The sequence below is a fragment of the Hyla sarda genome, chromosome 7, assembly GCF_029499605.1.
Source record: "Hyla sarda isolate aHylSar1 chromosome 7, aHylSar1.hap1, whole genome shotgun sequence".
Taxonomy (NCBI): Eukaryota; Metazoa; Chordata; class Amphibia; order Anura; family Hylidae; genus Hyla; species Hyla sarda.
This window is the reverse complement of record NC_079195.1, coordinates 184,363,657-184,381,053: the sequence shown is the minus strand read 5'-3', so window position 1 is coordinate 184,381,053 and position 17,397 is coordinate 184,363,657. Positions and strand designations below refer to the sequence as shown.

Below are 17,397 nucleotides of genomic sequence, written 5' to 3'. Positions count from 1 at the left end.
ATGCTAGATTGTGGGGGTCCCCAGCGGCGGGACCCCCGTGATCAGACATCTTATCCCCTATCCTTTGGATAGGGGATAAGATGTCTTGGGGCCAGAGTACACCTTTAACAGGGTTATCTCAAAGTAACAACTCATCACCTATCCACAGGATAAGCGATTGGTGGAGGTCCCAGTGTGAATGAAGGGACAGTCATGCATGTGCTGAAGGTAGCCAAGCTAGACTGCTGAGGTAGCCAAGCATACAGTATGTAGTTCTCTGTCCCATTCATATAGGAGGACACAGAAGACTCCTCTTCGCAGAATCAGTGGTGTTTCCAGTCCCAAAGTAATAAGATGTAGTTTTGGGATACTTAAGGGTCTATTCACACATACAATATCCTGCGCATTTTTGATGGGCAGGATGTGAAGCTGCAGATTTTATGCTGCAGATGACAATGTAAACCAAATGACTGAACACAGCTTCAAATCCTCTGTATGAAATTTGCCCAGGATACTGTACATGAGAATACACCCTCAATATTAAAATCTGTGGTGGTCAAAATCCTCCAGTACCAGGTCATTTGTCCTGAAAATTGTCACCATCAATTGTGATACTTACATTTCCACAATTCCCAGAACATGAATAAATACTGTATGCATCAATGCAGGATAAGACTAGCCCAGAAATAGAGATGAGAATACTGATGGTCTGGAAGACGTTGCACGCTCTGACCTGTGTTAGGGGAGAAAATTCTAAGCGTGAATATTTTATTTGCACTTGTACTGAATTATTGTGCCGTGTTACTAGAGAGCGGTGTGTCTTGGAGGTTCTGTCTGCACAGATCCGTTACCTGTATTTCTTTTTACATCTTCTGTGTGGATGACAACTGCAAAGTATAATACTGCTCCGGCTTCAGTTAATAATAAAATGAGCTATGCATTGTGGAAGTGTTGTATATATCAGATACTGTATAAAAAACGTGTGGTGGCCCAGTATGGGAGGTGTTATCTCGTACCCTTGCTGCCCTGTCCAGCAGACTACCTTCAGTGTCCTCTGGGCCCCCCTTTCCCCCCTATATATATTTTACAATATATATTGTTTTACAATGTATGTTGTTATATAATATGGTGTTACTTTAAGAAATGTACCATGTGATATGTCATGTGATTGTTACCCAGGAGGTATCATTGACCAGATGACCTTAGAGTGACCAATGGGGCTCCCCAGAGTCTGTCCCATAAAACCCTTTGGTGGAGCCTCTGTGCTCTCTTGCTTCTGGCTTAGGTCCAGTGCAGTGCAGTTGTGCAGTGTGTGTCCAGAGTCAAAGGAGGCCTCAAGCCAAGTCTGCAGCCACAGTCGATTGCAAGTAAGCTACAGGCATTACTTTGTCAGTCATCAGTCAAATCAAGTCAGTCCCTGTCAGCAACTGTCAAGTCAGTGTGGCCTGCATTAAATTGTCCAGTCCTACTACACGTCCCAGCAAGCCCTTAAGGTCTCTGAGTCATTGATCACCTCCGTGGGCCCTGCCTGAACTGTATAGACTTTACCATCTGTCTACCCTCAGTAGAGCTACCATTTTCTGTAACTTGGCGTTTGAGTCATCATTGCCCCAATGCCTAGCCCAGGATCCAGTGGCATACCTTTGGGTGGTATCGAGAATAAACCATGCCCTGGAGTCACGAATACAAGGGGTTAATTCCATTTGCCCCTAGGGTAACAACATCTGCCCTAATCACACCAGTTACCACAAAAGGGTTTGAAAGGTTTGTAAAAATATGTCTGCTTTTTTTCAGAACATAGGGGAGATATTTTAATCTGTGCAGAAGAAAAGTTGTTCAGTTGCCCATATCAACCAGATTGCTTTTATTTTTCAGAGGCCTTTTTAAAAAATGAAAGAAGTTATTTGATTGGTTGCTATGGGCAACTGGTCAACTTTTCCTCTGGACAGGTTTTGATAAATCTCCCCCATATTGCCATGCCTGTTCTCATGTTGTGTTTGGTAATGCAGCCCATATACGTGTGTATATATATATATATATATATATATATATATATGTATATATATATATATCTTAAGGAATTATTATTGTAAAGATCTACAGAAACCGGGCAGTGCTGCCCCTGTCTGTAATGAAGGTTCGGTGCAGGGATTTTCATCTACACAGGCATAGTTGCTTTTTTGTACAGTCTGATCCTACCACAATTCCAGTCATCCCCATATGTCCCATGCTTTGCCTCCATCTGACCATGTTTCAGTTTTGTCCTAGATACCCAGCTATTGGAATCGGGAAGGAATTTTTACCTCTAGTATATGGATTTTTTCCTTACATAGGGACTCATTAGGAATAGAGGTTTGATAAGGATGACCCTTATGATTTTGATTACTGATCGATTATATATATATATATATATATATATATATATATATATATATATATATATATTAGAGATATATGCTAATATGCTGCAGAAAAACATTATTTTCCTTATGAGACATTTTAGCTTGATTGTGACTAAGATGAAGACCTTGGAACGAGGCCAAAAGAAGCAAGATAAGAAGAAGCTGAAAGTTGGAAGACAAAATATTTGAAGAGATATAGACTGTGCAGAAGGACAGAGAAATCCGTAATTTTCCCGTACGAGAGTGAGAGGGCAGCATAAGTGAACTTTGGCCAAGAGAGAAATGAATGCTTAAATATGCTAATATATACACAGACGCAATACTCAAATAACCAATCAAAAATAGCATGATGATTTTGATGTGATAACTAAGCTATCCTTTTTGTCAAATGCAAAAACCAATGTACTTCCGTGTAATAAACAGAACTCTTAGAACTCCTTGGGACAGCTCCTGAGCTTCCTGCTGAGAAAGAGTTTTATACAAACTTTTTGTCTGGTGTATACTTCTTGTGTCGACACTCAGCAGTATACGGCGTCAGTCATGAACATTTTAAGGCCTAAACCGCAGCCAACCTTAACAGGTTGAACTAGATGGACTCTGGTCTTTTTTTAACTTTATGAACTATGTTACTATGTGCCAATCTGCCCATGTCCCATGCTCTGTCCCCATCTTTCATCTGACTGTCCCATCTCCTTTGCTCTGTTCTTTTCTCTCTGTGTCCACTGGTTTTTCCCCATCCCCCCTACCCACACTCTTCCTGTCTCTCCTGCTTTGTCCCAATCTCACCAAGTACCATGCAATATTGCTATCTCTCCTGCTCTGTCCCTTCTGGCCTTGGCCCTGAATACAGCATATAAATCTTTAACTAGACATATATGTATATACAGATGTATAGATGTGTATACAAGGGATTAAGATATATGGAAATATGTAAATGTTTTCTTTGTTTACCTTCTGTGTGTGATGATTGGTTCTTCACATTGAGCTGGTTACACTAAAAATAAATGTTGCCAGGCTTGGACAGAGCATGGTTTAGTGGGGTGTGTTTTTTTTAGGGGGTTGGGCTTGTCGGTGTGGTTTATCATGGGTGGCATTTAACAGAATGTACCTTTTTTTTCCCTAAAAGAATTCCTTGGAATTGATTATTCATAGCCTAAAAGTTACTGCATTTGGTCCATTAATAAGTGTATACTTTTTTTTTGCAGGGGGTTGGGACTCAAAGTCATATATGCTTAGAACTAGACCAAACACAGTTGCTATTAGACTATGTTCAGTCCATTGAAAGCAATGGATCTGGCAGAGGTGTGCTACGATATTTGCATTGGTTGAAATGTGAACTTCCCCTAAATTACTGCTTTATTGCTGATACATTACTAGGGGTATTATCTAGCTGACCTTTATTGTTCAGCACTGCGGGTATTATGTGGGCACAGTGATACATGGCTAAATCAGCCATGTATCCCTCTTCATAACAAAGGGATGGATCCACAAGAGTGTACAGAAAAAGGATGCTCCGATCGGCGCTTCACCTTAGTGTTCGTGGCAGGTGCCAAATCAATGGAAGAGATTCGAATCACGGGATGTGTGAAATAAAATATGATTTATTGGATGCAGCGCTAGGACTACGCATTTCAAGGGGTTGGACCCCCTCTTCGCAGGTCAGATGATTGGTTCATTACACATAGCGTCATTTTATACATAAAAAAAACGTGAAAGTGAGCGGTGAAGTTAAATAACATACAGATTGTCATAAAGAACATGTGCTACAATACAACAAATTTACAAATCCCTTGTAGCATATGCGTTCACAGTAAAAAAGAATCAGAATAAAACACTTAAAAATAGAGACGAGATTATTACACATTTAGTTGCTACAACCGAGCATGACAGTCGGTCTCGCCTACTGTTCCCATCAGCATACGCCTGAACTAAAAGAAAGCTGTGTTGGAGTGCATTAACATCTCAGAATCCACAACAGCATTAGACTGGGCTAGAGCTCTATGGGAGATGGCCGGATCAGGAGCACTGGGAAAAAGGCAGAGCAGAGGCATAACAATGATGTCTGAAATGTTTCTTGCAAAACTTGAACCAAGCCGATAAAAAAGGTGTTCAAAATACGTTTAGGAAAAATGTAAGAAACACAGAAAAGAGAATTTTAGGGTTCCTGTTATGGTGAGGCACTATTGAACAAATTGACAAATCAACAGTAATGATTGGGGCATTTCCCTCACCACTGAATTACTCCCCAGACTCCATAGGGTTATTGGACATGAAGACGACCACATCATCACATCCACATATTTTAAACCAGTTGATTCTAATAGTTACATTCCATTCCTCAGCGGCCACTATCGCAAGGGGAGAGAAAATATGCCATATGGACAGTTCCGGAGGATCAGGAAAAATTGCAGCAAAGATTCCACCTTTCTTCAACAAGCCGAAATTTTAAAAACCCGTTTTTTGGAGAAAGGATATCCCCAAAAATTTGTAGAAGATGCCCTTTTTAAAACATCACTCACCCAGGATGATTGTCTAACCTTCTGTCATCCCTGACGTATCAGATTTAACGTTGGGAGATAAAGAATCAGTGAAAAAAGGTAATAGAAAAGAAAACCCAAAAATATCACTGAAAACAGCAGCAGCCAAAAAAATCTGGATACGAATATGACACCAATGTTACAGCCACCTACTCGGGTGGTCACCACAAGATTAGAAATATTTTAAATAAACACTGGGGAATTCTAAAAGCTGACCCATTTTTTTCTAGCATTTTACCGGACAAACCTGGTTTAACTTTCCTGAGGGCACCATCCTTGCGAAATATCATTGCACCCAGTCGCAGCAGAAAAGCGACAAAAGACATTTCATCTTATAAATGCATACCTTCCAATTTAGGTGCATATAGATGTAAAAGGCCACGTTGTTTGCGTTGCACGACAATAGAATAAAAAAAAAAACTTGTTTACTAGTACCCAAACAGGAGAACAATTTTTAATCAAATACAACATGACGTGTCAATCATCTTATATCATTTACCTGATTAATTGAAAGTGTGGGAAGCAGTATGTGGGGTACACCACTCAGAAGCTTCAACTTCCATCTTCCCCTCAATTAACATCGCAGTAATAATAAAAAATGCTTAATGAAACACAGCCTTTCAAAACACATCGCCCTTTTCCATCAAGATGAAGATAAGATTGAAAATGTTATATCCATTATACCAATTTTAAGGATTCCTCCTTGGGGATAGCTCCGGGATCTTCCTAAACACTGCCACGGGACACGTTTCCACTCAATGAACCCGCAGATAACGGTTATTCATGCAAGTCTGGCGCCTTGCCAGCTTTATTTAGACAGGTTGCAGGGGAAAAACAAACATAACACAGGAACAAAATAAAATCCTAGACTGTCTGGTCACTGACTACACATATCAGCATGCCCTGACTACTAACTGGTGAGCTACCCTCACAACTGCTACTCACAGTTCACACCACTTCTTGGACCACTCACAGCTCCGGCTGTGTGCTTCCTCAACACGGTTCGAGTGTCTCTGCCTACAGTGACATGCTGTTTCCCAGGGAGAGCCCCAACTATTCTGTTTCCTTTCCTTTTACACACACTTCCCCTTCTTGATACCTCATTAATCAGGCCACAGGTGGAGCATTCTCCAGAGTTAGCAAGGGAGATACACCCTTTCCTTGCCACACTGCCACACAATAGATTTCATTCCCCCTTACACTAATAACATGTTCTGGATTTATGCCCTCCACTCACTGCAGTTGCCCAGTTGTATTCCTCAATATGAGTTTCCATGAACCCTAAAATTCTCTTTTCTGTGTTTCTTACATTTTTCCTAAACGTATTTTGAACACCTACTTTGCCAGCTCTGTTCGAGTTTTGCGAGTTGGAGGGAAACATTTCAGACATCATAGTTATGCCTCTGCTCTGCCTTTTCCCAGTGCTCCTGATCCGGCCATCTCCCATACAGCTCTAGCCCAGTCTAATGCTGTTGCGGATTCTGAGCTGTTACGGCGCTCTAACACAGCTTTCTTTTAGTTCAGGCGTATGCTGACAGGAACAGTAGGCAAGACCGACTGTCATGCTCGGTTGTAGCAACTAAATGTGTAATAAACTCCTCTCTATTTTTAAGTGTTTAATTCTGATTCTTTTTTACTCTGAACGCATATGCTACAAGGGATTTGTAAATTTGTTGTATTATAGCACATGTTTTTTATGACAATCTGTATGTTATTTAACTTCACCGCTCTCTTTCGCGTTTTTTTATGTGTAAAATGACGCTATGTGTAATAAACCAATCATCGGACCTGACGAAGAGGGGGTCCAACCCCTTGAAATATGTATTCCTAGTGCTGCATCCAATAAATCACATTTTATTTCACGCATCCCGTGATTCTAATCTCTTCCATTGATTCGGTACCTGCCACGAACACTACGGTGAAGCGCCGATCGGAGCATCCTTTTTCTGTCCTCTCTTGTGGATCCATCCCTGCATGCACAACCGTCCTGAGACGATCTTCGGACGGGTTAGCTCCTGGCTGCACCACGGCTATCTGCCCACAGATTGGGCGAAATGCATCAATAGGTTTTGTGCTCTAAGCATAACACTACCAGGTGAGCAGAACTTATCAACTGCCTTTCTCCACTTTTTTTTATCAGAATAACGGCACATTGTTGCGCTTTTGTTGTCTTTTTGTTCTATCCACAATATCTTCATAACAAAGCCCATATTATAATGACAATGCTAAACCATATGGGGCAACTACAGTCATAGATACAGACACTGCACAAATCTACTAGGAAGGTTGAGCTGGAGAGGACTAACTCAATTGGTCTTGACACTACCCTTCAGTGCTACCCCCGGTGGATTTCTGGCACCCAACTACTAAGAGCAGGAAGAGGATGGAGGTCCGGTTCTTCACACAGGCAAAGATAAATAGGATGTAGAGGCAGAGCCAGTGCTGTTTAGGGCTGCTGGATTTAGCATGCAGAACACTCTCTGCTGGCTGTTATCTATTGGACTATTAAACCAATAAGTAACAGCTGTATAAAAAGCAATACTGTCAGGACAGTGCCTAGGATCAAATATTTACCCTTACAAAATAGGGACAGTCCTGGCAAATTCAGGATTGTTGGCAAATATAGTGTGTAAAGGTGTTGGCGGGTGGAGTGAAAGAAGTCTAGAGCAGTGAAAGGGCAGTACTGGGCAAATCTTAGGGGGGAGATTAGAGCATAGCCTCTTGGCATGCTGGGTATGATGGGACAGGAAGAGGAAGTGCAGCATGTAAACACAGTGCAGACTTGTACATAGTTATAACATCACAGGAAAAAGAGAAAGGGATCCTTGCACAGTTCACCATGGTACAGCCCCATGAAAACCCCTGATAGCTTACTCAGATAAATTCGACATTTAGTGCAATGTTCCAGCCTCAAGCCCAAGAGAAAAAATATTTTGGTCAAGTTTCATCTCAAGTGCAGTGGAGGACAAGCTGGGCTATGCCAAAAAGGATCGTATAATGCTAATACATAGCCTCTAACATGTACCACAAGGGAGAAACAAGGCAGGTCTAAATCTTCAACTATGTCTCATCCAAATTGTAGTGAAGATCAAGCTGGGGGATCATATGATATCCAGGGTAGACTTAGTCTCTGAGTCTTATACAACAAGGGAGAAGTAAATCTAAATCTAAGGAGAACTACAAGTCTCTTAATATCAAGTCTTATATCTTTAAATGACTTTTGGACTGTGACTTTGGCAAATTACCAAAAGCTTCTCAAACCACAAAGTGCTGTATTTCAAATATGCAATGTCCCAAAGTGTTATTTCTCTGTATTGGATCTGCACCAGATGTAAGAACAAGTTCTTTTTTCTATAAACCTTGTCTTTAGAGGTATTATTTCCGGGGCCTTTTGTATGGATTACAGCTTATTTGAAGTAGTGGTTTGCGGGAAAACATATCAAGATACTACAACTCATCACACATTTCAGCCTTCATACATAACCCTGCTTCTGGCAGCAGGAACTTGACAATTGCGCAACCTAATCCCAATAGCCTGTTACACCCACTCACCACACTTCTTTTTATATTAGTATAGGCTCTGTGTATCATTTGGTCTTTACTTTTGTTTTGAATCAACCTTATATATTTGCATAAATTAAGACCATATTATTGTCATGAATATTCACTAGTGTAGCTTATGCTTACCAACTTGGAGGAGACAATGCCGTGAGCAGCAACAGCCAGAAATCCAGAGCAGATCAACTATGCAAAAGAAAAAGACAAAATAACTCATCAATTCACAATTACTTAATATATCCTGCAGTATAGAATAGATAAAGTGGAGTGGAGAGTAGATCACAGGCCATTCTCTACATAAAGCTGGATGGAAGTGAGAATGACTATGAATGATACCAGACATTCTCATACACGGAGACTTCTGATGTATAGTGCAATTACTTGAACATTGGAATAACACATTTTTTAAATTCATCCTAATGTGTATTTAAAACAAAAACTACAATTTGGTGCCAGAAAGGAACTTTGATCCATGGATTGGCTCAATTTGACTTCTACTTCATGTTTTCTTTTTCTTCCTCTAGATCAACACTATAAGGTACTAGATAGAACACTATAGGGTTAATAGGCTGAATGATACAGGGTAATATGCTGAACTGGAAGTATGTCTTTTTTCAGCCTTACAAATTATGTAACTATCATCAGTAGGGTAAAACTAACCTGTCTCACAAGGGTCTACTGGCTTGTGGCGGCCAAGCGTTCATAGCAATGTTGAAATTATGTAGCTATGTAACCTACCAGATCCCCTATTGCTGCCATTCCAACAATCTCTGGATCACTACTGATCTCCACACAGGATATGACTTATATGAATCACTATTGTGGGCAATGGTTGGCTTAATCGGCACATTGACTGTCTTTGCAAACCAAAAGAAGGCATACTGAAACTGAGGTTTATGTGAGTATTGGTAAAGCCACTTACCACCACAGAGACTACCATCTTGTAGATACTATGCTCATATCTTTACTCTTTTAGGTATTTACTAATGGAGAGTGGGTCCTACTTTTCTACAAATTGTAGTAGAACTCTTGGCGGCTATCAACGTGAAGTTGATTGCCTATTCAGATTGTAGGGGAATGGTACTGGTTGAAAGAGATCATATATAATAGTTAATATCAACAGTAATAAATGCTAGCCCATACAAGCCCACATATAAACTGCTCTCTTATATTAGTTTTACCAGTGAAAATAGTGTGCAATGGCGCAAGTATATTCACAGTGTTAAAGTTCATAGCATACAAGATAGATTTAGATGCCAGAATGGAAGGCCCCAGTAAAATGTTTAAATATATAGGCATATTAAAAGCTCTTTGCCAATATTTCTAAATCTTCCATATTTCATTTTCTGAGCTTTAAGAGTCAACAACTTGTGCCATATAAAGTAGAAACTGAATTAAAGCCCTTAAAATTTGTATTACATTGTAAATTAGCACATCAGGGTCTGAAATAGATGAACGATAGATAAATAGCTATACAAATAAATACTTACAAATGGTGGTCCCCAGAAGATGATATAACTGAACCAAGTATAAATGTGTTCACCAAAAAAGTTTAGGATAATTCCAAGTGCAAGCTGCAAATGCGCCACACCAATCTGTGTAAGCTGAGAAATGTAACAAATCGTGTTACTTACTTATTTGTTTTTTTTTTGTCTTCTTTTCAGTATTTTCCTTGCATTTCCCCAATCCTAACTGTATCATAATATGTGACCATGTCTGCATTAGGCCATGTTTTTTTTAAGAAATTCAGCTGCATCAAGCACTTGGCAAATTTGGTGTAAACATGTGCCATGGAAATCTTAAAGGGGTACTGCAGCCAAAATTAACCTATCCCCTAGGGGATAAGTAGTCGATTTTGGGGGTCTGACGGCTGGGAGCCCCCCTCCCACCCCACGATCTCCTGAGAATGAGAAAAAAGCCTCCAAAAATGCTTCCAAAAACAGGTAGTTCACACACATGGTTGTTATTGAAGGGGTTATCCAGGAAAAGATCCACGTCTGTCCCCAGGTTGTGTGTGGTATTTATTACCTTTTGGCTCCATTCACTTCAATAGAACTGAGCTGCCAAACCACACCCATCCTGGAGACAGACAGGGATTGGTTTATGAAAGAAATTAGCTCTGTTTTTCTATTCCTGGATAACTCCTTTAACTGTGTGAACATACCATGAATTACTGGTAAGTAGGTACAGCAATCGGCACAACTGTGCAATGTGAACACCGAGGAGTTGCTGGCAAGAGTCTATGGGGGAGATTTATCAAAAACTGAGGAAAAGTTGCTGAGTTGCCCATAGCAACCTACCAGATTGCTCCTTTCATTTTTAACAAGGCCTCTGAAAACTGAAAGAAGTGATCTGATTGGTTGACATTGGCAACTCAGCAACTTTTCCTCTGGATAGGTTTTGATTAATCTCCCCCTGAGTATGGGTACACATAGGTGCAACTGCATTGCTAGAGGTGCTCAATCCTGGAAGAGTGCAGAAATGCTATCATAGTAATATCCACTTTGCAAGAGAACAGATGGCACTCACCAAATGCAGTGCAGCTGTAAAACCAAATATTTCAAGAATTTAACTTGTTCTTCCACTATCTACTGATCTGAACTGTTCCTGTAAGTTTGGATGGGTAAACACCTAGCGCTGGAAATTTTAGGCAGGACCATGATCTTTAAATAAGTAAATGGCTTCGGACCATATTTAGAAGTAATTAGGGTGTGTGCTCCTCAGGGTTTGGACAAATATCTCTGGTCTTCAATATAAGGAAGCACCTTCCTTTAAGATGGGCATGTGGGAGATTGCTCACTATCATTTACTCACTAAATAGCACACCTACGATGTATGGACATAGGTTAGTGCTGCTGTTTTATGTATTGTATAAAACATATTAGGATATAGTGTTGTTAGTTTTACTCTATATGAGCTGTTATTTTCGTATTATTAGCTTATTAGCTGTTTTTTGTTATTGTTATCTTAACAGTGTATGGCACTGCTATTTTTATACTATATGGCACTGCTATTTTTATACTATATGACACTGCTATTTTCACATTGTTTAACACAGTTTTTTGCACAATATGCCCCAAAATATTTGTACTGGTGTGAAAATATGTGGACAATATTATCTGATATAGCTACATGCCACTACTTTACAATTGTTTTTTTTTTTTTTTTGTTACAAGGTTTGCCACTGTACTTGGACCCTATTGTTTTTCGTATACAAAGTATGGTATAAATATTTGTACACTAGTATGTGTGCACTGTACTGTGTGCACTGATTTGCACTTGCATGGACATTGTTTGGCAGATCTACTTGCTTACTGTTTGATAATTATTGATGTCAAGTCTTTGAGTGTGTGTTGCCCTTCATTCCATTGATCGTGGGAATCTTAGCTCATAGTTTCCCTAACCAGTCAAAACTTCTGACAAGTCTCTAGGCTATGTAAAAGATTAGTGGTGCATATTTAAGTTCTCTTAAAAATGTTTGGGCTCTGTTTTCAATACAATAATTTCCTAGCTAAAAGGCCAATTTCATATTAAAGGGGTACTCTGCCCCAAGACATCTTATCCCCTATTCCAAAGATAGGGGATAAGATGTCTGATAGCTGGGACCTCCCAACGATCTCAGGGCCGGCGCTGCGGTGTTCTGAACATGAAAGATTGAAGCCTCAATGTCACACCACGCCCCCTCCATGTGGAGAGTAAGCAGCAAAAAATAGGAACTGGTGTAGCGCTGGATCCTGTCCAAGGTGAAATAACTTGCGGCATAGATCAGTATATAACTGTTAACTATTTATTAAAGGCACACATCTATGCATTTCTGGCCCGGATTGGGCCCTTCTTCAGGATAAAGTGCATCAACTGGGACAGAAATGCATAGATGGGTGCTTTTAATAAATAGTTTAGAGTTATATACTGATCTATGCCGCAAGGTATTTCACCTTGGACCGGAACCAGATCCTATTTTTCAAGAAGGTAGGAGGAGAATCCGGCACTAGCGTCACTAAGTGATGAGACTATACAATGTCACTAAGTGATGAGACTATACAATGTGGAGAACTGTCCGGCCTGAGGAAAACTCTGATGCGCTGGTGCTCAGTTTATGAGAGACAAGGGCAATCTGAACACAAAGAGCACAGAGAATGGCACTCACAATTCAGGAACTGCTTTATTGAAGTAGTCACAGCATAACAGGTACAGGCAGGTCAAGCGGTGTGGAAGCTGGGGCAACCCCGCTTCCACACCGCTTGACCTGCCTGTACCTGTTATGCTGCGACTACTTCAATAAAGCAGTTCCTGAATGGTGAGTGGCGTTGTCTGTGCTCTTTGTGTTCGGAGTTCCTATTTTTCGATGCTTACTCTCCTAGTCAACCACATTGGAACCTGTTGCCTCTGGAATCGGGAGGAACATAGCGGCAGGACCTGATATTATATTATTCTACATGCTTACAGACGTTGTGCTCTTAGCGCAACTGGACAGGATGAGTTTATTTATCCTTTATCAATTCTTTTGGTGTATTTTACATATGTCACTAGGGGCGCATGTCTTTTTGTTTTTCCTTTCCCTCCATTAATGTGTATGGGAGGGGGCATGACGCTAGTAAATAGCTGTCATTCCTCCTCCCATAGACATGAAGTCCACAAGTTGATATGGGCTTGACAAGCAGTTTTCCTTTTAACAGCAGACTTATTTGCATTTTTAGACTTGTCCCGACATTTGTTTATGAAATACAATTTACAATGGGATTTAATAATTTGTTCCATAATATTGAGTGATTCGATATTTTTTAAAGGAGATATCCAGTGCTGAAAAACTTATACCCTATCTCAAGGATAGGAGATAAGTTTCAGATCGCGGGGGGTCCGACCACTGGGGCCCCCCAGTGATCTCCCGTACGGGGTACCGGCAGCCTGTGGGAAGGGGGCGTGTTGACCACCGCACGAAGCGGCGGCTGACACGCCCCCTCAATACAACTCTATGGCAGAGCCGGAGTGCTGCCTTCGGCAATATCCGGCTCGGCCATAGCGATGTATTGAGGGTGCGTGTCAGCTGCCCCTTTGTGCGGTGGTCGACACCTGCTATCTGGCCAGCGAGCCGGTGCCCCCGTACAGAAGATCGTGGGGGGCCCTAGCGGTCGGACACCCCACCATGTGAAACTTATCCCCTATCCTTAGGATAGGGAATATGTTTTTTAGCACTGGACTACCCCTTTAACTTGATCTTGGGAAAAAAAAAGGATGCCATTTTTAGGTTTATAATAGAATGTTCAGCTGATAATCAACCATTGGTATTTTTATTGATTTTATTTGTATCAGTGATTTATGTAAAAAAAACGGGGTGAACAAGTGTGGTGATTTTGTGTTTTTTGCCAGGGGTTTAAAATCCATATGTAATCTATATAGCTAGTTATTAATTTACCTATATTGAGAGGTTCTCTTACCCAAACCACGATTTTACCTACTGCAGCAGCACACATTCTGACCAATGCTGATATTTTTCAAACACAAAATCATTGCTACACAGAGTCATTAGGTAAGATGCTATTATATGTAATGTTATTATTTGTAAATACTAATAATTTCATAAGATTGGCACTTACCCCACGCATTCTGGGTTTTGACATCAGAAAGACTGGGTGAAAAGCCATTCTCTGATTGTAACCAGGAGAAGAATTGATGTAAGGTTCAGGCAGAGGCTCACCCCACCTGGGGTCTACATTTTGTTGTAGCGGAGGCAGTCTGTTGATGTTTACAGGGTCATGGAAATGGACAGTATTTGTCTGTGAAGCCATACATACAATGTGCTGTAGAAAAGGAATAAAGTCATCAGCACTTGGGAAGACGAAAACAACAGGAAGCAATAGAAAAATACTGAAGCTGGTTGTGAAATCGAAACCTTGCTCTTAAACAAGATTACATCCAATTGTTTTATGACCACAGAGCATGATCGGCACAGATGGAATGCTGCATCAACTTCTATAAAACTGTAATAAAGTCAAAGTCCATAAATATCCAATTCCCTGACTCCTCCCCTGAAAATAGTAACATTACTGTAGTATTATGCTGGTTAGTGCTGTCATATATTTGTCTCATTCAATACGGTCCACTGCAGATTTGGAGTGAAATGAAAAGAATGCTCATAACTAGAGATGAGCGAATCGAATCCGACAAAGTCGAATTTGTTCCGAATTTCATGAAAAATTTTATTCAAACCAAATCTGAACTTTGACTCGATTCTAAATAACAAATTTCTTCATTAGCGACACCCCTGCAACCGTCCTGTAGAAAGAATAGATGCGAGCAGCTTTCTCCTGTGCTCCCATCTCTGCAATAGATAGGACGATTGCATCAGGTGTCAGGAGTGACACTTACTGTGACCTGTCCTTAACTGTAGGTACTACTGCTCCCAACATGGAGCACACTCTGCTCCATGTTGGGAGCTGTAGTAAGTGCATTAATAGACAGATCGCAGCGAGTGTCACTTCTGATACCCGATGCGATCGTCCTGTATAATGTATAGATGTGGGCGGCCAGCCGCTCTTCTCTGGTCCCACTGTAGTATGAGTATATGCCGTATATATACCTATTATTTATATTTCCCAGAGAGAGCTGTGAGTAGCGGGATCCATCTGGCCAATCACAGCTCTCTGTGGGAAATATGAATAAGTGATGTGAATTCTATTCACATCACTGGCCGGCCAGAGTATAGTCCAGAGATGCGAGTGTAGGAGATGAGATCGTCCTATCTAGATGTGAGAATGCCGCCCGCATCTATACATTTTACAGGACGATCGCAGTGGGTGTCAGGAGTGACACCTAGGGCAATCTGTCTATTAGCACAGGTACTACTACTCCGATCATGGAACAGTCTGTTCCATGCTGGGAGTAGTAGCAGTACCTAAAAAATGTAAAAAAAATAGAGAAAAAAAGTGAAACACACACACTTTATTAAACACATTATTAAAATACATTACTAAAAATTTGCAGAGAATTTATTAGGATTGAATCGACTTATTTTTTATCCTACGAATCGGCCGAGTCGAATTTTTCAAAAATTTGCTCATCTCAACTCATAACAAATGGTATTTCCCGTAATAACTTCTTCTAGAAAATTATGCTAACCGCATTATTCAGATATTTCATGGTAACATTTTCTAAAACAAAACTGCTCTGTTCCATGTCTGGATCAATAGTAATAGGTCAATATTAATAATAGGATAATATCTGTATTTCATTGGCCCCTATGTGCTTGGTGCCAGCGAGGGTAATAAGTAGTCCAGGCCAGCTCAGGGTAGTAGTGTCTGGGGATGTACTCGTGATGTTATGTGCGGTAATGAGGATCCAGACTCTTTGGTAACTTGAAGATAAACTTTACTTAATCACTGGGCAGATTCCAAGCAATAAGGTACTTTGGCACACACAGGGTTGTAAAGGCACAGTTACATAGTATAGTTACATAGTTAGTACGGTCGAAAAAAGACATATGTCCATCAAGTTCAACCAGGGAATTAAGGGGTAGGGGTGTGGCGCGATATTGGGGAAGGAATGGGATTTTATATTTCTTCATAAGCATTAATGTTATTTTGTTCCATGAATGTATCTAATCCTGTTTTAAAGCTGTTAATTGTTCCTGCTGTTCCATAAATTCACAGTCCTCACAGTAAAGAAGGCGTGTCGCCCCTTGAGACTAAACTTTTTCTTCTCCAGACGGAGGGAGTGCCCCCTCGTCCTTTGGGGGGGTTTAACCTGGAACAGTTTTTCTCTATATTTTTTGTATGGGCCATTAATATACTTATATACGTTTATCATATCCCCCCTTAAACATCTCTTCTCAAGACTAAACAATTGAAGATGTTCCATGCCCCATATTAGTTTAGTCGCCCGTCTCTGCACCCTTTCCAACTCCGCAGTGTCCCTTTTATGGACAGGTGCCCAAAACTGAACAGCATATTCCAGTTGAGGCCGTACCAATGCTTTATAAAGGGGGAGTATTATGTCCCTGTCCCTTGAGTCCATGCCTCTTTTGATACATGACAATATCCTGCCAGCTTTGGAAGCAGCAGCCTGACATTGCATGCTATTCTGTAGTCTGTGATCTACAAGTACACCCAGATCCTTCTCTACCAGTGACTCTGCCAGTTTAATCCCCCCTAAGACATACGATGCATGCAGGTTATTAGTACCCAGATGCATAACTTTACATTTATCCACATTGAACCTCATTTGCCAAGTGGATGCCCAGACACTTAGTCTATCCAAGTCATCTTGTAACTTATGCACATCCTCTATAGACTGTACCGTGCTACAAAGCTTGGTGTCATCTGCAAAGATAGAAACAGAGCTGTTAATACCATCCTCTATATCATTGATAAATAAATTAAACAACAGCGGGCCCAGTACAGAACCTTGGGGTACACCACTAATAACCGTGGACCAATCAGAGTACGAATCATTGACCACCACTCTCTGGGTACGATCCATGAGCCAGTGTTCAATCCAGTTACAAACTAAAATTTCCAAACCCAAAGACCTTAGCTTACCTGTCAGACGTCTATGAGGTACAGTATCAAACGCTTTAGCAAAATCCAGAAACACTATATCCACAGCCATTCCTCTGTCAAGGCTTCTACTCACCTCTTCATAAAAGCAGTAATAAAAGCAGTAATAAAAGCAGTGGACGTCAATAAAAGTATCACTGAATATGGACATCTTGAACTAGAGCCAGTGATGTGGCAATGAGAAAAGTGGGGGGGGGGGGGGGGCTTAAGGGGTGGAGGGAAAGTAATAAGGGGGGGAACAATGGGCAGAAACAGAAAAACGATCCATGATGGTAGAAATAATAATGAAAATAAAAATAAATAAATATAAATAAAAAATAAATAAATAAATAAATAAATAAAAAAAATGTATTTTTATTTCTAATTCTA

The 17,397-nt window shown here is 40.5% G+C and overlaps 1 protein-coding gene across 1 annotated transcript; it reads right to left on the bottom strand.

Annotated features, from left to right (window-relative positions):
• Positions 1-556: 556 nt before the first annotated feature.
• Positions 557-17,179, bottom strand: LOC130283199 (uncharacterized). The gene is made up of 5 exons (XM_056532404.1): positions 17,105-17,179; positions 14,071-14,274; positions 9,967-10,080; positions 8,606-8,662; positions 557-712 (listed from the first exon to the last, which is right to left on the bottom strand). Exons 1-5 carry the CDS (start codon positions 17,177-17,179, stop codon positions 557-559), a joined length of 606 nt encoding a protein of 201 aa, XP_056388379.1.
• Between the last annotated feature and the right edge of the window lie 218 nt (positions 17,180-17,397).

Bases quoted from the DNA above. Each gene is read 5' to 3' on its own strand.
- LOC130283199 (XM_056532404.1), bottom strand. From the start codon at position 17,179: ATGTCCATATTCAGTGATACTTTTATTGACGTCCACTGCTTTTATTAC. The intron at 14,275-17,104 runs GTGAGTAGAAGC...CCTTTTCTACAG, and splicing joins ATTACTGCTTTTATGAAGAG to CACATTGTATGTATGGCTTC. The intron at 10,081-14,070 runs GTAAGTGCCAAT...TACATTTCTCAG, and splicing joins CAAAACCCAGAATGCGTGGG to CTTACACAGATTGGTGTGGC.